Source organism: Rhinatrema bivittatum, chromosome 2 (genome assembly GCF_901001135.1).
Source record: "Rhinatrema bivittatum chromosome 2, aRhiBiv1.1, whole genome shotgun sequence".
Lineage (NCBI taxonomy): Eukaryota > Metazoa > Chordata > Amphibia > Gymnophiona > Rhinatrematidae > Rhinatrema > Rhinatrema bivittatum.
The window spans coordinates 799514017-799539203 of NC_042616.1; the positions used below are offsets into that span (position 1 = coordinate 799514017).

At 45.3% G+C, this 25187-nt stretch overlaps 1 protein-coding gene across 6 annotated transcripts in view; it reads right to left on the reverse strand.

The window, feature by feature from the left end:
* LOC115085754 overlaps nt 1-25187 on the reverse strand; it is a 1125639-nt gene that overhangs the window by 31401 nt on the left and 1069051 nt on the right. For all 6 annotated transcript variants that reach the window (XM_029592129.1, XM_029592132.1, XM_029592131.1 and 3 more), the window contains one exon: nt 20459-20541. In XM_029592129.1, the coding sequence (XP_029447989.1) occupies nt 20459-20541 (83 nt within the window). The remainder of the gene's footprint in view (nt 1-20458; nt 20542-25187) is intronic.

Genomic DNA, 25187 nt, shown 5'->3' on the forward strand with positions numbered 1-25187 from the left:
TTAATGTGAAAGTAGTACCTAAGACTATGACTTTCTTTCTTAATTTCAAAAAGGATTGCCTCCTTATTTATGTAGATCTTGCTACATCAGGAAATATTTTCTGTTGGAAAAAGTTTTTAAGGGTCCACTCTTTGTCCAGCTTTAAGGTAAATACAACAGTCAAAATCCCATCCCATTATGTTAGATGCTGTGACCACATTCTCCTGCAACAAATTCCATAGCTCAATTATGCATTGAGTAAAGAAATTTCTAAAATTTGCTTTCAATTTATCACCTGTTCGTGTCATGGAATGTCCTCTAATCCAACTAATAATATTTATCTTTTCTACATGCGTAGATATAACATACTATCGTAGCAATTTTCAAAAGTTATTGACTCGAATAAAGTGCACTTACTCGAATAAATCCGATGGACAGTTCAATGGCTTATACTGTAGCAATTCTCAAAAGCCCACTTACTCAAATGAAGTGCATTTACACATGTAAAACCCAGTTTTACTTGAGTAAATGATTTTTACAATCAGGCCCTGGGACAGTAACTTTGAAACGGGTGCGCATATATGCGTCCAGACACATGGCAATTTTATAATGTGCACAAGTTATAAAACAGCTTGGGTGCGCCTAATTTTAAGTTTGTGTGTGCTCAGCAGTGTAAGTTACTTATCTGCTTAGCATAATATTATTAATGTAAGTGAACTAGAAATGTTTTGAATAAAATAAATTGGCTTACACATGTGCAAGCTAGGGTATGTATTCCTCTCCTCTGCTGACCGCTGACAGATTGCCTTGCCCTTTCACACCATAAATTTGGAACCAAGTACCATTAACCTTGTACTTGGAGCCAAGCTACCATGAGTTCTGGAAAGAAAAGCTAAGGCAGAGCTTTTTAGACAGGACCTCCCCTAAGACTCACATCGTTGGCCCAAGTTCCTGACCCCTCTATGAGGGACTGCTTTAATAATCACAACAGGGACACAACTGGGCCTTGAAACTATTCACAAATGGGTTTTCCTATGCTGGATCCCAATGCTACATTAATTGCAATTTCTGATTCGAGTGTAAGGTTTTCTAATCTCTCTGTTCTTTTTCATTTATTATAATCTGCCTTGGGACCAACTTTGGGAAAAGGCTAAATAGCAAATATTCATTAATAAATCAATAAGGGATTTGCATTTAAGTACTATTTATACTACCACTTTCTACTACCACCAGCAAAACCTAGGGGTCTATTTACTAAAAAGCATTTTTAATGAATGTTAGTCCTGCTCGTTTAATACACAAAGATATAAAGAATTTATTGAATCCTGTGTTACAGTTCTTTTACTGTGGCTAGTAAAGCACATATGTCAGCTGCGATAGAATTTATATCTGGGTTACCAGCTGCAGCAATGGAAACCCAAGCACCGACCCTCCACCCCAGTGAGTAGGAAACTCCCTACTCTCCCAAGATTAGACAAAGGGGCCTGCTGCAATGGATGTTTTTTTGCTTCTCTGTGTATTACTTTGCAGGTGGATTTTCTGATTTTGGTTTTATTTTTGGGATAATATGATCATTTTCAGTCATTTCTGAGTGACCAACAGATAATTTTAACAGGGAAAAGGCTGCATTCTAGTGGTGGCTGGGGACAACCTTAGAATTGAACTCAGCCTTATTAACTTGGTAGGTTTTCTACCTACTTCCAAAAATGATCTTTTCTCCTTTCTTTTTTCTGTCATGGGGAAAGTAGGACTTTTAACCCAAATTAGATTAAAATGAAGATATTTACCTTTTCCTCAATGTCCGATAGGCACATGCAAACCTAGACATGTACTTTTATATGACCACAGACCTCCAAAACAGAACTGATTCTTTCCAGATTATGTGATATCTGTTATTGGACCAATACATGATTTATCTAAATATGCTGTGCACACGTCTGTAAGATCATGCACATCATTGTCTTTGTTTAATTCTTATGATGGTCTAATTGAAGGTACACCACCTGTACAGTCCAGATTACTCCAGGACTACTGGAACTCTGAACTTCATGAGGGCCCACAAATAAGAGCAAAATTAATCCCAACTAAAATTAAAAGGTTAATTATAGATCGCTGGCAAATGGATTAGGCAGACAGACGTCATCGGCTTGAGAAAATACTGCTTTGTACAAGGATGGGAACAAGAAATAATTCTGATTAAATTTTGGTCATCTGCAAACAGGACAACAAAGTCAATATAAGGAGGAGCCTTAAAAGATTTTTATGGCAATTATTTTGAGGTTTACTTTTATACCCTAAGCAACAATGGAGCCCCACACTAAACTCTTAAGATACCTACTTTCAGAACAGTGTGTTTGTGAGGAGTTAACTAATCTGAAGTAGATAAGGCAACAGGGACGGATGGGACACATCCGAGGGTACTAAGGGAATGTAGAGATGTCCTGGCAGCTCTGCTGGATGAGCTTTTCAGTGCTTCTTTAAGAGTCTGGAGTAGTTCTGGAGGACTGGAAAAGGGCAGATGTGGTTCTTATTCATAAAAGTGGAAGCAAGGGGTAGACTGGGAACTACAGGCCAGTGAGTCTGACGTATGTGGGGAACAAACTAATGGAATCGCTGCTAAAACAGAGGAGAGTACAGCTTCTGGAATTCAGGAGCTTACAAGAAACGAGCGGCATGGCTTTACCAGAGATAAGTACTCAACAATATATGCTCTGAATGACCTATCTTTGTAGATGGGAATTGCTGATCAATAATTCAAACTCATGTAGACAACTAAATTCCCTAATACAACATCAATCATGGGCATAGGTGGAGGGGAATTAGGGCTGGAGGGTACTGGAAGCCAATAGTAACAGGTGGGAGAGAGAAAAAGGGGAAAAAAATGGATAAAGTGCGTAGCTTGTTGGGCAGACTGGATGGGCCGTTTGGTCTTCTTCTGCCGTCATTTCTATGTTTCTATGTTTCTACTGCAGTCTGAAAAGATAAGATGAAGCACTCCATATGTCCAAGCAACAAGTGAGCAAGCAAACAGGACTATGTTTCTAGGACAGAATGGAGGAAAGATCTTCCGGCACCGACGGCTGTCAATCTGGTGGCTTTGATGGGTGTGCCATACCCGGCAATTTCTTTCCTGCTCCAGCAAAGGTCTGATGGGCTCTGATACCATGCACCTCTATCTGCAACTGCTCAGAGCTTCTCCCTCTATTTTATATCCCCTCCCAATTCGACAGAGTCTTTATTTTCAACAAAATAAAACCAAATGAATCAAACAGGTCACAGAAGAAGATCACAGTCTTTATCTTATTACCGCTGAAACATTTGGATTTGTTTGTGTGACCGAAGATTATTTAGCAGAAAGACATCCGAGCGAGTTATAAGGCAGCAGCATTCTTATTTAAAAAAAAAAAACCTAAACATTTTGCTTGACATTATGCAGGCCAATTTTACCAGTTATTTTTTTCTTCTCTTTGTAAAACTGGAAAAAATCTCCATGTCATAATTCTTGACACGGTAAGCAGACGCGCTCTTTCTGCTTTTCCATGCATTCTGCACTGTTATAATGCCCTTGACATTCTGAAGTTTTACATTTGGATGTAAGTGGCTGCGTCTGGCGTGGCCTTATCAGACTCTAGTATGGTGAAGCCAGGCTGGTGGCATGTCTCTGAAAGTTTTTCTTTAATGTGCGCTTTTCCTAAAGGAGGATATTGGTTTTTTTTATTCAGCACCATTTTGGATGCTGCTATTGCTTGGAATCCTATTTCTGCACGGAGAGGACAACTTTCAAAAGCAATTCAGCCAGGCAAAGTGGCCTCACTGGAGACCACCCTCCTCCAATGTGGACAGAATGGCATGCAGATTCCACAGTGCATGCACTTTTAGCCAAATTAAATAAAAGGGGTTTCTGTGAGAGGTTTAGGCCAGTGGCGTAAAGTAGCGCACATACAGGGGTCTACATGCACTATTCTGCCTCCACTCGCCTGCCCCAATAAATACCGGGCGCAAAGTATAAGGGCGCTTTGAACACGCTCCTGCTAACTTTCAAAGAGAAATGGGGTTTGAGTCGTTTCTCCTCGAAAATTAGTATAATCTATTCCTGTTTAATTTTCAGCAGCCCACACATAGCTAAGATCTGCGGGTATAAAGTATCTGCAGACTGAATTTTCAAATTAGATTTATATGCATCAGCCCACTTTAAAAATGTGCAGGTCTCCTGAGCAGGTATAACCTTCTGTGTGCACTTTCACGTTTTCAAACATCACAAGTAGGCGCGTAAATGCTTCCCTCGCCCCAACTGTGCTTCCTAGAAGGCCTACAAAGGGAATGGTAAAAGTACACATGTAATCAAGTCATGCAGGTACTATTCCCCATACAGGCTCCCCCAGATCATTTTCAAATGCTGACTTACATTCACAAACCAAGGTTTATGTGTGTACAAGTCTTCTGAAAATTACCCCCTAAAAGTATCCTTGCGGTCTGCAATTACACATCCAATTTGAACATTGAACTCTTATTTTACTGACAGTTTTCTTAGTTGCTAGGATTTCACTGTGCTGTAAATGTTTGGTGCAGCAAAATGTATATATTTTCAAGCAATTTAAACATCACAAGAAACAATTCCCTTCGGAAATATTAGGTACATGGCTGAGAAAAAGAGAAAAGGGAAAAAGAAACCGATACAGGCAACAATACAATGCCAGCAATCTATACTAGACCCCACCACTGAGGAGTTAGAGATAAGTGTAAATAACTAAAGGGATCCCTCCCCCCGATCCGCTTTAGACATGAAATTATTCAGGTGCATTTAATCTTGCAGAGTTACTTCTCAGTCACGGAAGCAGCCCCTGTAATTTTCTTATAATCCAAAAAGAAACATAACTGTTCCAGCGTAAAAAGATATTTTTAGCTCCAGCACAAATAATAATGCATGGTCCAGCAAACTTATTAAGAAATAATTTTAGGCTGTGCTGTAAAACAAATAAAATATGTATTTACTTCTTCACCAACAACTTTACTACTCTACCTCAATCTTCATCTAAAGCTAGGATTCCCTTTCAGTGTCTTGCATCGTGACCTCTTCTTCTAGGATGCCCTTTCCACTGAAAACTAAGTACCAAATGAGACTGAAGGCTTTGCCATTTGTCACAAAATTTTCTTAGCTCTCAACGATCCAATCACAATGCCACAGAAAAGAAAATTATTCCTTACCTGCTAATTTTCGTTCCTGTAGTACCATGGATCAGTCCAGACAGTGGGTTATATCCCCCGACCAGCAGATGGAGTCAGAACAGAGTTTGAGAGCGTCAGCATATAGAGTAGTGCACCCTCTGCTGGAGCTCAGTATTACGCATAGCAAAGCCCAAAAGCAAAACACAACATTTTGGATCCAGAACCGTTCCCAAAAAGGAACAGAGAAAGCTATAAGTAAACAAACGGTCAACGGGACCACCAACAGTCAACTTGTGAGGAGCTGTGAACAGTAACAATAATCAGAGACAAACAGAATGAAAGTTACCTGGAAGAATCCGAGCAGGACCTAATGAAACCCCTAGTGGCGGGTGTCTGGACTGATCCATGGTACTACAGGAACGAAAATTAGCAGGTAAGGAATAATTTTCTTTTCCCTGTACGTACCTGGATCAGTCCAGACAGTGGGATGTACCCAAGCTTCCCTAAACCGGGTGGGGTCCTGAGAGACCTGCTCGGAGAACTTGATCGCCAAAAGAACCCGTGCAGTGAGGCGCCAGGTGTAGTCTGTAATGTCTGGAAAAAGTGTGCAACGACTTCCACGTCGCCGCAAGGCAGATTTCCTGGGAGGAAACGGAGCGAGATTCCACCCAGGACGCTGCTTGGGATTGCGTGGAATGAGCCGACACGCTGCAAGGCGGCACCCGCCCCGCCGCAATGTAAGCCAATGAGATGGCGTCCTTTATCCAGCGCGCAATAGTCGTCTTGGATGCCTGAGAACCTCTCCTCGGTCCTGACCAGAGGACAAACAAATGATCGGATACCCGGAAGTCATTGGTAACCTCCAGGTAACGGAGCAGTACACGCTTGACGTCCAGGAGCCGGAGAGACCGGGGTTCCTCTGGAGCGAACGCTGGAAGCTCCACCGTTTGATTGACGTGGAAGGCCGAGACCACCTTTGGTAGGAAGGATGGCACCGTACGAAGGGAAACCCCGGAGTCGGAGAAACGCAGATAAGGGTCTGAGATCCAGCGAGCAGAAGAGATGGCTACCAGGAAAACCGTCTTGAGGGTCAGGTCCTTGAGGGAGGACCCCCTCAGGGGTTCAAAAGGAGGGCTCGACAGCGTTCGCAGCACCAAGTTGAGGCTCCAAGAAGGGAAAGGATCCCTGACCGGTGGCCGTAGGTGTTTGGCACCCTTCAGAAAACATGCGATATCCGGCTGAAGGGGTAGAGAGCAGTCCTTCTGTACCAAGACATTCAAGGCCGCCACCTGAACCCGGAGCGAATTATAGGCGAGACCCTTATCCAGACCATCCTGTAGGAAATGAAGGATCAGCGGGACAGTCGCCTCCATGGTTTGGACCCCGCGGTCGGAGCACCAGGCTTCGAAGACCTTCCAAACCCGAACGTAAGCGACGGAGGTCGAAGGCTTGGGGGAACGAAGCATCGTTGAGATCACCGTCTCCGGGTAGCCTCTGTGGCGGAGACGGCGCCGTTCAAAAGCCAGGCCGCAAGACAGAAGAGTTCTGCCTGCTCGAAAAATACCGGCCCCTGACGCAGAAGATGAGGAAGATGGGACAGGCAAAGTGGGCCGTCCACCGTCATCTGAAGTAGATCTGCGAACCATGGCCGACGGGGCCATTCCGGGGCGACGAGAATTACAGTCCCTCGATGATGTTCCAACCTGCGGAGAACCTTGCCGACCAGAGGCCAAGGAGGAAACACATAGAGCAGTTGATCCGACGGCCACGGAAGGGCGAGGGCATCCACCCCCTCCGCGCCGCGCTCTCTTCTGCGGCTGAAGAAGCGTGGAGCCTTGGCGTTGAGAAAGGTCGCCATTAGATCGAGGCGTGGAGTCCCCCAACGACGGATGATGAGATGCATTGCCTCGTCGGAGAGAGCCCACTCGCCGGGGTCTAGCTGTTGACGACTCAGGAAGTCCGCCTGAACGTTGTCCACCCCGGCGATGTGAGAGGCCGCTATCCGGACGAGATTGCTCTCCGTCCACTCCATCAGGGGAGTAGACTCGAGGGAGACATGCTTGCTTCTTGTCCCCCCTTGACGATTGATGTAGGCCACGGTGGTGGCGTTGTCCGAGAGGATCCTCACCTCTCTGTGTCACACCAGGGGAAGAAAACGCTGGAGAGCGAAACGCACGGCTCTCGTTTCCAGGCGATTGATCGGCCACTTTGCCTCCTCTGGCGTCCAAGTCCCTTGAGTGGCGCTTCTTTCGCAGACGGCGCCCCATCCCTCGAGGCTGGCATCGGTGGTCACCACCACCCAATTGGGAACCTCGAGCGAGACTCCCCGAGCCAGATGCGAGGGGACAAGCCACCAATCCAGGCTTTTCCTGGCTAATGGTGGAAGCGGCAGGATCACCTGATACTCCTGGGAGACTGGTTTCCAGCGGGATAGTAGGGACGCCTGCAGTGGACGCAGGTGTGCAAACGCCCAGGGTACCATGTCGATGGTGGAGGCCATTACTCCCAGGAGCTGCAGATAATTCCAGGCGGTTGGTTCTTCCAAAGCCGAAAACCGAGACACATGCTCTCTCAGGGCTTGCGCCTTGTCCTGGCGCAGGAACACCATACCCCGCCGGGTATCGAAGCTCGCTCCTAAGAAATCCAGGAGTTGCGAGGGCACAAGGGAACGCTTTGGAAGGTTCACCACCCAGCCCAGAGAGCGTAGGAATTGTACTACTCTGGCCACTGAGGTCTGACCATGTGAGAAGGACTTCGCTCGAATCAGCCAGTCGTCTAGGTACGGATGTACTAGGATACCCTCCTTGCGGAGGGCCGCCGCCACCACTACCATGATCTTTGTGAAGGTCCGAGGTGCGGTCGCCAAACCGAAGGGAAGCGCCTTGAACTGAAAGTGTTGACCGAGAATCTTGAAGCGAAGATACCGCCAGTGAGCCAGCAGGATGGGAATGTGCAAGTATGCTTCCGAGAGATCCAGTGAAGCGAGGAATTCTCCCTTGTGCACTGCGGCAATCACTGATTGAAGAGTCTCCATGCGGAACCGGGTGACCCTGAGGGCCTTGTTTACCTCCTTCAAGTCCAGGATGGGGCGAAAGGAACCGTCCTTTTTGGGAACGATGAAGTAAATGGAATAGTGGCCCAAGCCCACCTCGAAGGGGACGGGAACGATGGCCCCTATTTCCTGCAGTCGGTCTAGTGTTTGTTGAACCGCTATCCTCTTGAGATCCGAACCGCAGGGGGAGAAGATGAACCGGTCCCTCGGGGGGCGGACAAATTCCAAGGCGTAACCGTCTCTTATGGTGTCCAGCACCCACTGGTCCGTGGAGATAACTGCCCACTCCTCGTAGAAGTCCATGAGGCGGCCTCCGATCCGGGGAGGTGAGAAGTGGGCTCTTTGGCATCACTGGGATGACTTTGTGGGCGGAATTCCCTTCCCTGGACCCTCTCTTGCGGGCCTCCTCCCACGAAAGGAACGAGACCAAGGCTGGGATCTTGTCTGCTGTGTCCGGGAACCGGACTGCTGGTAAGACCTATAACGTCGCTGTGCCCTGGCCCTGGTTCTACCGGAAGAAAATGACCTGAAGGAACGCTGTCTATCCTCCGGCAGCCGATGCACCGAATTTTCCCCCAGTGACTTGATGATCTGATCCAGGTCCTCTCCAAATAAAAGCTTCCCCCGAAAGGGGAGGGAGCCAAGGCTCGACTTGGAGGAAGCATCCGCTGCCCAGTTGCGAAACCACAAGAGCCGTCGGGCTGCTACAACCGAAACCATGGACCGCGCCATTACGCGAAAGAGATCATACAGGGCGTTCGCCCCGTATGCTATGGCAGATTCCAGACGGTCCACCTGGGTGGCCTCTTCGGGGGGCAATTCCTGAGAGGTGAGAAGCTGCTGTACCCAGAGTAAGCTGGCCCTTTGCGAGAGCGAACTGCACATCACGGCCCGCATACCTAGGGCGGAGACTTCGAAGACCCTGTTGAGGAAGATTTCTAGTTTACGGTCCTGCGTATCCCGGAGGGCCGTTCCACCCGTGACTGGGATGGTTGTCCTCTTGGTCACTGCCGACACCGCTGAATCCACCTTGGGCACCTTGATAAGATCCAAAAAATCCTCAGGGAGCGGGTATAGCTTTTCCATGGCGCGTGTGACTTTCAAGGACGCCTCGGGAGTGTCCCACTCCCTGGTGAGAAGCTGTAGGAAGGACTCATGGATAGGGAAAGCCCTTGCCCTAGGACGGAGGGCGGCAAGTACTGGATCCCCTTTGCGAGAAGAGGTGGCGACGGCAGGAGCCACAGGGATCGGCGGATCTGGAGGTGGGTCAAGGTCCAGCTCCTGAATAATATGGTGGATGAGTTCATCCAGCTCTTCTTTTTGAAAAATCCGTAGGGCTCGAGGGTCGTCCCCCTCTGTATGTCCATCCGGATGCGCCTCCGGGGGTTCCGGGGAGACGTCTCTCACCGGCGAAGCCGCCCCCGTGGTACGCCGGGGTGGCACGGGAGAGGGACCCGGCAGAGATCCAGGCGTAACGGGCGAGGCGGTGAGACCAACAGCAAATTTAGGAACTTTGGGGGGAGGGGCCCCCAGGGGATTAGTCGCCTGCACTCCCATACCCTGCAAATAAGCCATGTGCATTGCCAGAATAAAGTCAGGTGAGAAAAACGGAGAGCTGATTGGAATCCCTGGGGGGGGGGGGGGCCATCCTGGGAGCCCCGGTCGGACAAACTTCCCGCCGGGGGCAAAGCCTGTTGAGAGCCAGTGCAACCAATCCTGTCTGCAACTGGGAGCGAGTCCGTCTCACGCTGTCCCCCTAAAATGGCCGCCGTTCCCGCCAAAGGCGGTGTCGTGGCCGGCCGGGCTGAGGAGGAGGCAGGTCCGAATCGCACCGGAGGACTGCAGGGTGCCTTCCCCGTCGGGGAAGCACCGCTCACAAAGCCCCTCCCTCAGAAATTGATTCCCCGGCTCGCCACAGGCCTCACACCTCGAGGACCGCGGCATGTCAGCACCGGGAAAAAGAAAAGCCTCGGGGGGGGGGGGGGGGCCAAAGACGAGCTAGTGCCGCGGGGGGGCCTGGAAATGGCCCTAACAACCCGCCGAAGGGGTCCAGGAACTGCGGGACCCCCAACAACGCGTGGAGCGGCCGGAACCACCGGCATCCACGGGGCACCACCAAAAAGAAGCAAACCTGTGGAGAAAGAAACTCAAAAAACTTCCACTTACCCCAACGGAAGAAGAAAGGAGTACAGAATAGAGAAGGCAGAGCCACAGACACACGCCTCCTCAAAAATTGAAAACTCTTTTTTTTTTTTTTTTAAACTTTAAGGATCCAAAATGAAGAGAAACATAAGACAGGGAAATACTGTGGAGAAAAAGAAAGAAATAACTCAAAATGAAGAAACCCTGTCAATCTGGGGGAGCTAGTGGATCCCCCCACTCGCATCTGCTGGAGTCAGAAGAATACTGAGCTCCAGCAGAGGGTGCACTACTCTATATGCTGACGCTCTCAAACTCTGTTCTGACTCCATCTGCTGGTCGGGGGATATAACCCACTGTCTGGACTGATCCAGGTACGTACAGGGAAACAGAATATGACAGCAGATGAGGCCCAATCGAATTCCTATGCACTGTCTTAGGCCCCAGCCGATCCCTGTCTTCCACTTCATTCCTCCAGAATTAAGAACCCACTCTGCTTATCACAGTTTTTCTTGAATCTGTTACTACTTTTTTCTTCACCATCTCCACTGGGAGGCTGTTTCATTCATTCATCACCCTATCTGTGAAGAAATAGCTTCTGCTACTTCTCAATTTACCCTCTTTGAGTCGGAAAAAAGTTTACTTCTTATACATTCTTTATATCTTTGAAGTATTTAAATGTCTCTGTCATATCCCCCTGTCTCTTTCCTCTCTTCTAGGTTATACATATTTAGGGCCTTAAGGCTCATTTCATAGGGACTCTAGTTTAGATCCTGCATCAATTTGGTAAATCTTTACTGAATCGCCTCTACCCTGCCTTTATTGAATGTCAACAACTCCAATATCCCCCAGTTAAAGGCACCTATTCTGCCCATATTCGGTCTATAATGTACATGTTAAACTGGAATTATTTTTTGTTCAAAATACATTCTAACATCCTTTACTAAGCAGCTGTCTGGGGTTTAAGCCAAGCAGCAGTCATTGAGTTAGTTGGCAGCACACTGAAGAAAATGGGGACTGGTATTACCACCTATCACTGTTTGAAAATGACACTGCAACCCAGCTATGGGACTGCAAAACTGCAAAGTCTGGAGATGCGGGTTCCAGTCCCACCACAATATAAGTTATGCAATGTGGAATAAGTCAGTTTCTCTTAGTGCACTACCAGAAACAGTGAACTCTTAGGAAAGAGAACTGAACACATGATTTACTGTTCAAAGGGCAGTATGGTCACAGCTCCATGTAAATAATAAGCATTATTTAAGCTGCGCAATCCTCCCTATTCATATCTGAATGTTCCTGCCCATGAATCCTTCTGGTTTATGGGTCTGTTATTTATTTATTTGTTGTATTAAATATTTGCGCGGCTGCAATGTCCACCAAGACACACAGCCGAACACAATCTTCCCATAGAGGGGGGAAAATGTAAACAGAGGTAAAAATAATGAAAAACAAGCCAAGGACGGATTAATGGGAATAAAATCATCTCAATTTAAGGGATCTGAAGGCTGTATAGTTTTGGTCTATCTTCCACTGGACTAAACTGGAGAGTTTGAAGGTCCATACTATCAATCAATTACAGCATGTGTGTTCATTAATCCAGCTACAAGGAACACCTTTTATTCTTGCTGTACTCAAAGCCCAGGACAGGATTTTTAGAAATCTTAAGGGGCCACCTGTCTCCACCCCTTATACTCCACCAATAGCTTCAGGGTTTGTGAGATGGCCATCCCAGCATGACTTACATGGTGTTGGGTTCTCTGTTTTTTTGTTTTGTTTTGTTTTTACAGATGGTATTTTTGTCTCTATGGAAGTTTTTGGCAACTTGATAGGTAAGTGGCCTGCCTTTTTAAAATGTTTTTCAGATAACACATTTTGCTTTGAGTCCTGTTGACCTGAGAGCCTTTTGAGTTTAAAAAGGGCTTGATTTCATGTTTATATAGAGCTTTGGCTAAAGTTTTGCCTGCTCCTCCTCATCATTATATGAAGGGTTGGAGAAAGCAAAATTGCATACCTTGTAATAGGTGTTATCCCAGGACAGCAGGATGTAGTCCTCACATATGGGTGACATCACTGACGGAGCCCAAATCGGGAAAGCTTTCTGTCAAAGTTTCTAGAAACTTTTGACTGGCCCTGTGAGGCCACTGAGCATGCCCAGCATGCTATGACATTCTCTGCCACAGGTGTCTCTCTTCAGTCTCGTATGTAGCAAAAAGTGTTAGCAAAAAATAAAATATTATGGGTGACGTCACTGACGGAGCCCTAAGGCGGGAAAGCTTTCTGTCAAAGTTTCTAGAAACTTTTGACTGGCCCTGTGAGGCCACAGAGCATGCCCAGCATGCTATGACATTCTCTGCCACAGGTGTCTCTCTTCAGTCTCGTATGTAGCAAAAAGTGTTAGCAAAAAATAAAATAATAAAGTATGAGGCCCAACTCCGCGGGGTGGCGGGTGGGTTCTGTGAGGACTACATCCTGCTGTCCTGGGATAACACCTATTACAAGGTAAGCAATTTTGCTTTATCCCAGGACAAGCAGGATGCTAGTCCTCACATATGGGTGAATAGCGAGCTAGAGGCTGAGTCATGTTGTATTGAGGCAACAGTGAAGTATTGTTGTTGAATGAGTCAGCCGAAGATCACAGCAGTTTGGTTGTAGAAGGAGTTGGGATTAAACTGGAAATAAGTTCTTTAAGACAGATTGTCCATAGGCTGAATCTTGTCTTCCTAATTTGTCCAAACAGTAATGAGCTGCAAAGGTGTGAAGAGAACTCCATGTTGTTGCTTTGCATATGTCAAGGATTGGTACTGAACGAAAGTGTGCTACTGAAGCTGACATTGCTCTTACTGAATGTGCTTTTACTCGCCCTTGGAGAGGAAGGCCTGCTTGTTCATAACAAAATTGTATGCAATCTGCTAGCCAGTTGGATAGAGTATGTTTTCCCACTGGTTTACCTGGTTTGTTTGGGTCATAGGAAACAAAAAGCTGATTGGATTTCCTGTGGGCTGCAGTGCGGTTGAGATAAAAGGATAAAGCACGCTTACAGTCCAAGGTATGTAAGGCTCTTTCTCCTTGATGAGAGTGAGGCCTTGGAAAAAATGTGGGTAAAACTATGGATTGGTTCAAGTGGAATTCTGTGACTACCTTAGGAAGGAATTTGGGATGAGTACGGAGGACCACACTGTCATGTAAGAACTTAGTAAAAGGTTCATATGTGACAAGTGCTTGCAACTCACTAACCCTTCTAGCTGATGTAATGGCTATGAGGAAAATAGTCTTCCATGTAAGAAATTTTAGGTCAGTGGAATGTATGGGTTGAAAGGGAGAACGCATAAGCTTTGATAAAACCAAATTGAGATCCCATGGTGTGGCTGGGTGTCTAATTGGTGGTTTGAGGTGAGTTAAACCTCTCATAAACCTGCTGACAAGAGGTTGTGTGGAAATAGGTGCATCCGCTATCTGGTTATGGTAAGCAGAGATTGCACTTAAATGTACTCTTACAGATGAAATCTGAAGACCAGATTCTGAAAGATGGTATAAGTAGTCTAGTAAAGAATTTGTAGTGCAAGTGAAAGGATTTATGTTGTTTTGCGTGCACCACAAAGTGAACCTCTTCCATTTGGAAGCATAGTTCTTCCGTGTGGACGGTTTGCGTGAAGCTATAAGCACTTGAGATATATTGGAGGAAAGATTGAGTGGTTGTAAGATCAAGCTTTCAACATCCATGCTGTCAGGGCTAGGGATTGGAGGTTGGGATGGCGCAACTGACCCTGATCTTGAGTTATGAGAGTGGGAGCTACTCCTAGACGAATGGGATCCCTGACTGAGAGGTCGAGGAGTGTGGGAAACCATACTTGTCGCGGCCAATATGGGGCTATGAGTATCATGGTCCCCTTGTCCTGTTGTAGCTTCACTAGAGTTTTGGTTATGAGCGGTATTGGAGGATACGCGTAGAGTAGGCCTGAGTTCCAAGGGCGAGCAAATGCATCCTTGGCCGGCCTGTTGTTCAAGCTGTAGAGGGAACAGTAGTTGTCTACTTTGTGATTCAGATGTGATGCAAAGAGGTCTACTGCTGGATGTCCCCAAAGTTGAAATATCCTGGTCACTACTGATGGATCCAGGGACCATTTGTGTGGTTGGAATTGATGACTGAGTCTGTCCGCCACTACATTGTGAATGCCCGCCAGATAAGTGGCCTTGAGAAACATGGAGTTGTTCAGGACCCAACTCCATATCTGAGCTGCCTCTTGACAAAGGAGGTACGAGCCTGTCCCTCCTTGTTTGTTGATGTACCACATGGCTACTGTGTTGTCCGTCTGGATCAGAACAGTCTTGTGTGTAAGGCAGTCCTTGAAGGCATGTAGAGCATAACGTATAGCTCGAAGTTCCAGGACATTGATCTGAAATGTTGCTTCGAGCTTTGTCCAAGTTCCTTGTGTTTGGAGATTGTCTATGTGAGCTCCCCGCTCACATGCCCGCCAGATAAGTGGCCTTGAGAAACATGGAGTTGTTCAGGACCCAACTCCATATCTGAGCTGCCTCTTGACAAAGGAGGTACGAGCCTGTCCCTCCTTGTTTGTTGATGTACCACATGGCTACTGTGTTGTCCGTCTGGATCAGAACAGTCTTGTGTGTAAGGCAGTCCTTGAAGGCATGTAGAGCATAACGTATAGCTCGAAGTTCCAGGACATTGATCTGAAATGTTGCTTCGAGCTTTGTCCAAGTTCCTTGTGTTTGGAGATTGTCTATGTGAGCTCCCCAACCCAAGGTGGATGCATCTGTAGTTACAGTTACTTGTGAAACTGGTTGTTGAAAAGGTAGGCCCTTGCGCAAATTGTCCTTGTTCATCCACCATAGTAGAGAAGAACGTAGTTGGTGGGTTACTTGAATTTGAGTATGCAGTAGTTGAATGGCTTGGATCCATTGTGATCTTAAAGTCCATTGTGTTATTCTCATGGCTAAACGTGCCATGGGTGTAACGTGAACTGTAGAGGCCATGTGGCCTAGTAAAGTTAGAATCTGGTGAGCTGTTACTTGTGTTTGTGAGCTGAGCCACGTTGCTAGCAGTGAGATTGTTTCTGCACGATCTTCTGGTAGAAAAGCTCTTGCAAGGTTGGTGTCCAATTCTGCTCCTATAAATTGAAGCAGTTGTAATGGTGTGAGATGGGATTTTTGATAATTTATCAGGAATCCCACTGAATGTAGTGTTGCAATTGTTTGATTGAGAGAATCGAGAGCTCCTTGTAGAGACTGACTTCTGATGAGCCAGTCATCTAGGTATAGGAATATATGAGCACCTTGTTTGCGTAGATGTGCTGCTATGACTGCTAGACATTTTGTGAACACTCTGGGTGCAGAGGCGAGTCCGAAAGGGAGTACTCTGTATTGGAAGTGTTGATGACCCACTATGAAGCGCAGGTACTTGCGATGAGGAGGGTATATTGGGATATGAGTATAAGCATCCTGAAGATCCAGAGAACAAAGCCAATCTCCTTGTTGAAGAAGAGGAAGCATGGTGCCTAGGGAAACCATCCTGAATTTTTCTTTTTTTAGAAATTTGTTGAGATTTCTGAGGTCTAGAATGGGCCTTAGGCCTTCTGTTTTCTTTGGAATGAGGAAGTAACGGGAGTAGAATCCTCTTCCCTTCTGAGATTGGGGCACTAATTGCCCTGATTTTCAGAAGGGTGGATAATTCTGTTTGTAGAAGAATTAGTTGAGACTCTTGCTGTTGGATGGCTCTCGGTGGAAATTCTGGTGGAATTGACAGGAAATTTAACTTGTATCCTTGAGCAATTATAGAGAGCACCCATTGGTCTGTTGTTATTGTTTTCCAGTGAGTGTAAAAGTGGGATACTCTTCCTCCTACTGGAAGTTGTATGTGAGGATTTAAAGGAGTGGCTTGTTCTCTGGGCTGTATCTCAAAATCCAGAGGCAGGGCCCGTTTGAGGTGGAGGTTGAGTATGAGGTGCCCTGGGGTTGTCTAGTTTGGGCACGTTGTTGCTGAGGCCTAGTGGGTCTACTCCTAGATGTTTGGGAGTAGTATTGCGTGGCCTATAGTAGGGCCTCCTTGTTTCTCTGCGAGGAAGTTGACGAGGAGGTTGTGTGGAAGGATCCTGAGGTATTTGAGACAATTGACACAAAGTCTCTGTGTGATCCTTCAGTTGTTGGACTGCCTCCTGAACTTTTTCTCCAAATAGGTTATCTCCCTTGCATGGAAGATCAACAAGTTTTTCTTGGACCTCAGGCCTGAGGTCAGAGGCCTTGAGCCATGCATATCTGCATGCAGCGATACCCACAGCTGCAGTCCTGGAGGCAGTATCGAAACTGTCGTAGGCCGCCCTTACCTCATGTTTACCTGCTTCCAGGCCCTTATGTATAATGGCTTGTGCAGGTTCTTGAAGCTGTTCAGGTAGAGATTTTGTAAAATCCTCCATCTGTTTCCATAAATTTCTCTGATACTGTGTCATGTACAGCTGGCATTGGCCTGCAACAACTGAAAAGTATTTTGGGGGCAAAATGGGTGGGGGCTGAAGGCCTGGAACTATTTTTTTTTAACTTTGCTTAGCTGGCTACATTCTGAATACAGCTGTTCAAGTATCAATTTATCTGATAACTTTAGGACTGATCCAAGGTTGTCCTAGATTAGCCAGATAAGTTAGCCAGATGACATTGCTCCACCCTGGAACACCCCTGGCTGATCTCAGACTTCTCTAGCTAAGATCTTAGCAGGATAACTACTTAGCCAGATAAGTTGTAGGGTGCTAAAACGGATCGGTATTTCAAACCCTGCTGCTGCTGGTCTGGCTAAGTTCTGAACTTACCTGGATGCACATTGTGAACTTGGATCCCACAGGTGTATATTTGAAACTTTCATTTATTTATTTATTTTATTTAAATTCTTTTAATATACCGATGCTCAAGACAAGTCTTATCGTACCGGTTTACAGTAGAACTAGGGGAAACCATTTAACTAAATGAGAGAAAGTTACAATGAACAGGGAGTACAAATCAGGATATTTAAGCGAGAGAGAAAAAAGTTTAACAAAACGTACCTAAGAATAATGCAGGATAGTACAATTTCAATTGATTAGCATGGAGAGTGATGACGAGGAGTTCAGTGTGTGTGTGTATTTTCCTCTCCCAACCTCACTGCACCTCCTGAAATGCCCAACCTTTCAGCGGTTAAACACAGTCACCTAACAAAACTTAAGAAGCTATATTTAGTTGCTCAGTGGGGTCCAGTTTTCACATCCTCTGATCCAGCTAGTTAATTCCTAAATTAGTCGGCAAGAATATTTGAAAACTGCCCTCAAAGAGGACTAAGGAGTTAAGATACGCAATTATGCCTGGTTCTCATTTATTATTATTATAAATGTTATTTGTTATATTGCCTTTTAGAAATAATGACTCCTATCTAGAGTAAAATAACATCTCTGGCACCTGAAGAGATATTTCTCTTGAGGTGTTTACTCAGTTAATGCCAGAGCAGCCAAGAATTTCATAATGATTTGTCATTTTTTTTTCTTTTTAAGGAAAAAAAAACACACTGGGGCAAGAATTAAGAAGCCTTCCTGCTATGTGCAGTGACTTGGTCTCACTACACGTACTCTGTAACCTCCAGGCGGGCGTTCCAACTCTGCTCTCATTCCATCTTCCACCCTCCCAGAAACAGCTGATTGCGGAGGGAGCTCCAGCCCCGCCTCTGCCCGCTGCTCTCAGTTCTCGGGCCTTCCCACAGCTGATCACCAATGTGGCCAATCGTCTACAAAAGATTCCCCACCCCTGTATAAAACATGACACTGCACATGGGATACAAAGTGGAAGGGTAGACTCTCAGCTAATCTGGAGGACTGACTGGCTAAATACGTCCTTGAGCTTAAACTGTTTACAACTGTAGCTTTCTAAGTGGCTCTGAAGAAAGCAAGAAAATGATCACAGTTTTTTCTTTAAGGTTCTAAACACCATCTCTTCAACAATTACTTTCTACTTCCAAACTGAAGGTGTAAGAAATGACTTGCTTTGAATTTATTAACTAGTGAATTTCATTATGCATAAGAACACTCCAATAGCATATTCCTGAATGATAAGTACAATATCATCTCCCTTGCAAACAGTACCTTTGATATTCAATCTCCCACTGAGAGTGCTTATTTGGTATGCAAATTAACACCATCTCATCTCTCTCTCTCTACACACACAAACACATCTATCTGTATCTATAATAAGTTACATATATTTGTGTGTATTTATACACATACACATTTCTTTACCTACACGTTAAAGGGAACTTTTGGCCTTTTCACATATGTAGGATTATTTTAACATTAAGTTGACTGATTTATGTGTGAGTGCCGATCAACTGTGTGTGGTTTTGAAAGAGTTGAGTCAGCAGTGACCCAGTTCACATTTTTACATCTGACTCTAAAGTGAGCCAGCTTGCATTTCTGATACAAGCCTGTCCGGCTTAGCCAGGTAGGACAGCAAATTTCTGGTGGTTTGAGAAGCTCGTTCTAGAATAAGTTACAAGTTTTAGCAACAATCAGAGTGAAAAGAAATCAAGTGAGTATCCAAGTCATAGTCATCCTGGTTTCTTTTGATAAACTGGGTCAAAAAACTGGGGATCCAGGCTCTGGTCAGGAATGACTCAGATTATGGGGATGCCAGATTTGGTCATGCAGATTTGGACTCTGTGCCAGCCACCCTAGCTTCGATTAAGAGGGCATTTGAGTTTAATCCAAACCAACTTGACCATCTCTGAATATATTTTACTAAAATGTCAATCCATCTAAGCACACCCTTTCTGGTGAGCTATAATCATAAGGCAGCCATTCTTGATCACTACAGGCTCCTGCTCAGTAGCCTGCACGCCAAAACTGGAGTTTACAGGAGAAAGCAACAAGAATGACCTTCACATTACTGCAAAGGAAGGAGAGACACCATTTTAATCCATGTCAGCTTACTAAATTTTCTATCCGCACTAGCTATCAATAAGCCATAATGTGCACGTCCAGGGGCTTTGCTTATCATATGCCCACTAATTTTCACCCATCTCAACTGAGGGACCTGTGCCACTCCTCACCACTTACAATAAATACGATTAACGACAGAAGAAATGTCTTTCCATCCAATACCACAAAACGGTGAAAGTGGGGAGCAGGGCTCCAACTCTCTTGAGACGTATCAAATTTTCAATGTCACTTTCTTCTAAAGCAGAGTAAAAGCACATCTCCATTCCCATTTCCTCTTACTTAACAACATAGTTCTAGTTTTATGATTTATTTTGTATTTTACATCTTATTTTTCAATATTTGGCTTGTACCATAAGGTATTTACATTCCGGTCAAAACTCAGCAGGCGAGGACAACAGCAAACCAGTTAGCCACATGGCCATCAAAACATATAAACCAAAAAACCAAATCTCCACATGGAAATGATATATATATACACATTCAAGCCAACTGCTCACTCCCAAGAACAACTGCTGCTCAAAAGACTTTATGAAAACATCCAGCATTACAAAATGAATTATAGGTAGAAGGTGGAAATTTAATGTAAGGCAACCTTTGACTCAACCAGAGTTTTGGGGGCCGATTTTTTATAATCAGTTCCAACTTGCCCACCCAACATTTCCAATATTTAGTCACAAAAACTTATTTAAAAATATTTTTGAACAATTATTTTAAAAACCAACATTTCCCCATGTATCAAAAAGAACTTAGCTGAAATGGCCATCGCCAGTGAGTGAGGCCCCCCCACCATTTATCAAAAAGGATAGGCAGTGTAGCAGAAATTCAGTAGATGCTATCAAGGATAAAGAAGGGGCGACTAACGGGGTTTTTATTGGTGGGGGAGGTATCAAATAAATGTTTCACAGGGATTATGCCACTCTAAGTCACTTACATGGAATGCATTAAAAACTGATCAAATAAAATAAAAATTGTGCACATAAGAAAAAAAAAATAGGCAGATCAATGCTATTGATATGATATACCTCTAAGGACTTGCAGTGAATGCAGTACACAATAGTAAAAGAAATAAGTACTGCAGTCCGTATATATATAATCAAGAAAACGGAAACAGAACTTAATGGGGTTCTATCGGATACAGTGTTTTAGACCAACTTACTTGGTGTTGACTGGCCTTAGCCAACTGCTCATTGGCTGACTCTACGTTGGAAGATGCAGTCTCAATGTTAGCTTCAATACTATCTGCAAATTAAGATCATAGAAGGTAATTAGATCAAAATAAAAAAATGTTATTCTTGCTAACAGAAATGTAGCAGATCAATGTTTGGCCACAAAGACTCAAGGGACCCTCATCATGGAGGATCTTTATGCTTTAAAACATCCTGTAAACTACACTACCACTTGAATCACCAGGTTTAGTGGTCCCTGGCAATTCCTCCACTATAGGTACCAAAAAATGAATGCGTTAATAAGACTATAAAGCATTCAAAACACATTTCAAACATGTCTTATTCCAAGTACCTGAAAGACAGGCTGTACTAAACAGCTGCCAGACCTCTAAGGTCCTCCCTCTGAGCATCCATAGTCATGCCGTTGACAGACACACAGACACAGACACACACGCACACCCCTTTCTTTATGGTCACAATCCATCAGTGCCATGCTGTCAGGGCCTTCAAGGGATTCAGTGCATCCCCGGCCCTTTTTTTTTTCCCCAGCTGCAGCTGTCTGTGTGGAGGCTGCAGGGCATGCTATGGCCTACAGAAATAGTAGTCTGTGGCTGCTTGCAAGTTTTGTGCATCTCGTCCCCTACATGCACAACAGAGGAGGGAAGGGCCAGGAAGGCAAGCATTAGTCTGAGCTGCAGGAAGGGATTCTCATGGTCAAAGCAATGGGGACAATTGGCAATAGAAGCAGGTGGGTGGGTGCACGAGTGAGAAGTGTGTGGGGGTGAGTGATTGGGTGAGAGCCTGTGTTTGGAGGGAGGTTTGTGTGACTGCCTGTGTGTGTGTAGATGACTACCTGGGAGGGTGGGTGAGTGCCTGGCAGTGTGTGGGTGAATGGGATCCTGTATATGTGTGGGTGAGAGGCTGTTTAAGAGAAGCTGTGTGTGTGGAGGGTGAGAGTGTGGGTGAGTGCATGTGTGTGGGGGTGTGAGTATGCGTGACTGCCTGAGTGTAGATGGGTGACAGCCTGTGTGTGTGTGTGGGGGGGGGGGGGGGAGGGCCTCTGTGTGTGTGCATGACTACCTGGGTACATGAGTGAGAGCCTGCATGCATGTTTGTGTGTGAGTTCCTGTGAATATATGGGTGAGAGTGTGTGGGTATGTGTGTGAGAGAGGCTGTGTATGGCAGGGGCAGACATTTGAGAGTCTATGTGTGCGGGGAGGAGGGGTGGGTGAAGCGTGTGTGTGTGTGATTGCCAGTGTGTGAATGTGGATGACTGTATGTGTCTGGGTGAATGGCTGAGAGCCAGTATATGTGTGTGTGTGTGGAGGAGAGCCTGTGTATGGATATATGAGTGTGTGTGAGAGGATAAACATAGTAACATAGTAATGACGGCAGAAAAAGACCAAAATGGTCCATCTAATCTGCCCTGCAAGCTTCCCAAGGTAGTAACTGCTGCTCTGTGCCGGTTTAGCTTTTTTATTTATTCCCATCCACTAGTCTTTTAGGGATCCACAGTGTTTATCCCATGCCCCTTTGAAATTCTTCACAAATGTAGTCTTCACCACTTCCTCCGGAAGGGCATTCCAGGCATCCACCACCCTCTTAGTTTGTACAGCTCCTGCTCCCCCAATCCACAATCTCAGAGTATCAAAACATCCCAGGTATGAAGAACAGGAGATTTTTTTAATCCTTATTAGTTTTATTATTGGATGTTATTTGATATATCCGCTCTTGTGAAATATTGTTTTGGAATATTTTATAAACAGATTTTATGAGATTTTAATTATTAGATGTTCTATTCATCAGTTTTAAATATTTGTATTAGTATGGTTTTACTTTTATGATTGATGATTTATATTCATTTGTTTGTTGGTCTCTTATTTTGCCTTTGGTAAGGGGGTCTGTCGGTGTTCTGTATGTGTGACTGGGGCGAGGAATTCTCCTAGTGTAGGGGTCTACAGCAGCCCAGCTTGTTCTGTTTGCAATAGGCGGTGTATTGGTCTAGTTCTTGATGCGATACTTGAGGTGCTATTCTTTCCTGGCTAGGGCTGTTGCTTTTTGAGTCCTGGAAGTTAGTGTTGTTTTGATATAGCCTTTTATCTCCCGTCTGCACCCCACCCATTCTCTCAACCCACCCTGTATACATCTCCCTGTTCCTACACAGCTCTCCATATCCCCTCTGTGTGATCCCATTCCCTTAACACCTCCCATCTTCTCTCTGTATCCTGCCCCTTCAACCCACTCTCTCCATTTTCTTTTTCTGTCCCTTCCTTTTGCAATTCTCCATTTCTCTTCCATAGCCCTCTCTCTCCAGCAATGGGCCATCAGTCTTCTTCCCTTGCATGCTGGGCTCCAGGCCACCTCCTCCAACAGGTGCCAGGCAGCAGGGTCAGTACCACTGATCAGTGTGCCTGGCAAAGCTTAAACTACAGCAGAGGAGACTCTTTCATTTGTGTTTCCAGTTTGATGGGGACAGCAGGGTTTGGGCACACCGTAGCAACAACATGCTGAAGCTCAGAGAGGGAGGAAAGGTGACCGCTGCCAGCCAAAGAGCAGCACTGAGGAAACATGAAGGTAGCATGTAGCACATTTTAAAATAAACCAAAGAAAATTCTTTCACTCAATGCACAATTAAGCTTTGAAATTCATTGCCAGAGGATGTCGTAAAGGCAGTTAGTACAGTAGGGTTTAAAAAAATATTTGGATACATTCCTGGAGGAGAAGTCCATAAACTGCTATCAATCAACAGGGAATAGCACTGCTGGTTATCAGCATTAGTAGCATGGGATTTATTTAATGTTTGGGTACTTGCCAGGTATTTGTGACTTGGATTGGCCACTGTTGGAGACAGGATGCTGGGCTTGATGGTCCCTTGGTCTGTCACAGTATGGCATATCTTATGACTAAACTGTATTCTTGGTAAGCTGTGATAGCTTTTATTAGAGCTATTAAGTATTAACTAAAAATAGTTTACATGAGTTATTAGCTATGAATGTCTCTGATCTGATATCTGAAGAAGGGACTTTTATAGTTTTAAAAACCTTTGTCCAATATTTTTAGGTACATGTATTTTTTTTATTTTACAGGCAAGGGGTGGTGAATATCAAGCAGGTCTCCAGATTGCTTCCATCACTTCCTCTCTTTATTAGGCTAAATTTTTAGCAGATAATGAGTTTACCGGAACAAAAAATAGCCGGAGAGTGGGGGGAAGAGGGGGAAAAGTTTCAAACCGGGTTTGGTCTGGGTACCTCCAAAAATTACCCGGACAAAGCCTCTGAATATCAATTTCACTGTGTTTTACTTATGTAATTTACATAGAAACATAGAAATGACGGCAGAAGAAGACCAAATGGCCCATCCAGTCTGCCCAGCAAGCTTCACATTTTTTTCTCATACTTATCTGTTTCTCTTAGCTCTTTGGTTCTATTTCCCTTCCACCCCCACCATTAATGTAGAGAGCAGTGATGGAGCTGCAACCAAGTGAAATATCAAGCTTGAAAAGTATATAGTGCTTTATGTTATTATATATGATACGATGCTATGCTAGGTTTCTATCTAATTGCTGCTCCTCGCCTTGAGGATGTTTTGATGGAAAGGTGAGGAATTAAATAAACAATAAAAGATCTCTATTCGATTACACTACCTAATGTGTAATGGTCCTGAAAAGATCCTAACAGGGACCTGCTGATGCTAATAAGGAAGCTCCTGGTCACATTTGTTTGAGATGCAAACGCACTTTGATTTCCTTTTGTAATTCTAAGAACAGGCGCGAGGCTGGCTCATTTCTTTCTTCCGGTGATATTCATTTATTAAGACTTTTTCCATTCTCTCTCTATGGAGGAAAAAGAAAAGCTTATTGAATCAGGCCCTAATTTCCTTATTTCTTTCTTCTACCAGAAGAGGCACAAGTTAATTAAAAGGTTGAAGGAAATATCACAATGCCTCTGTATCACTCCATGGTGCCATCTCATCTTCAGTATTGCGTACAATTCTGGTCACCTCAACTCAAAAAAAGATACAGCAGAATTAGAAAGGGGACAGAGAAGGGCGACCAAGATGATATAGGGGATGGAATGATTGCCCTGTGAGGAAAGGCTAAAGAGGTTAGGACTCTTCAGCTTGGAGAAGAGGCAGCTGAGGGGAGATGTGATAAGAGGACTATAAAATAATGAGTAAACATGAATCAGTTGTTTACAGGGGCAGATTGGCCTATCGGGGCTTCGGGCATGCATCGCTGAGCCGGTCTAGCCAATCACGTGGGTTGGCGTTGGTCACAAGAGCCCCCATGCTTGCGGAGCCAGTGCGACCAATGCCAGCCATGCAATAGCTCTTTCCTGAAAGCTAGAGCTTTCCCTGCGGCTCTCCGTGGCCCCCCTTCTAATGTGTATTCTGGCAGCAACAGCAGTTGCCAGCATGTGCTGGCTTCCCGTTCTCCTTACCCCCTCCCTTAACCAGCACCGTGGAAACAAGGGGGCCAAGCTCCCCGCTCTCCTCCACAACCAGCATCCTGGTAGCAAGGGCCTGGGGTCTGTTCTTCTCAGGCGCTCCTCCCTCTGAAGCACTGTGGCGGTGGGAAGCACTCTCGCGACGTCCTCTCACATTGCTACCTGATACTTCCTGGCTGGCAGGAGACAGCCAGCAGATTTCCTGCGCTGCTGCCTAACATCGGTTGAAGGCCTCCCACTGCTATCTTCTGTCGGTCCCTCCTTATACTCAGCC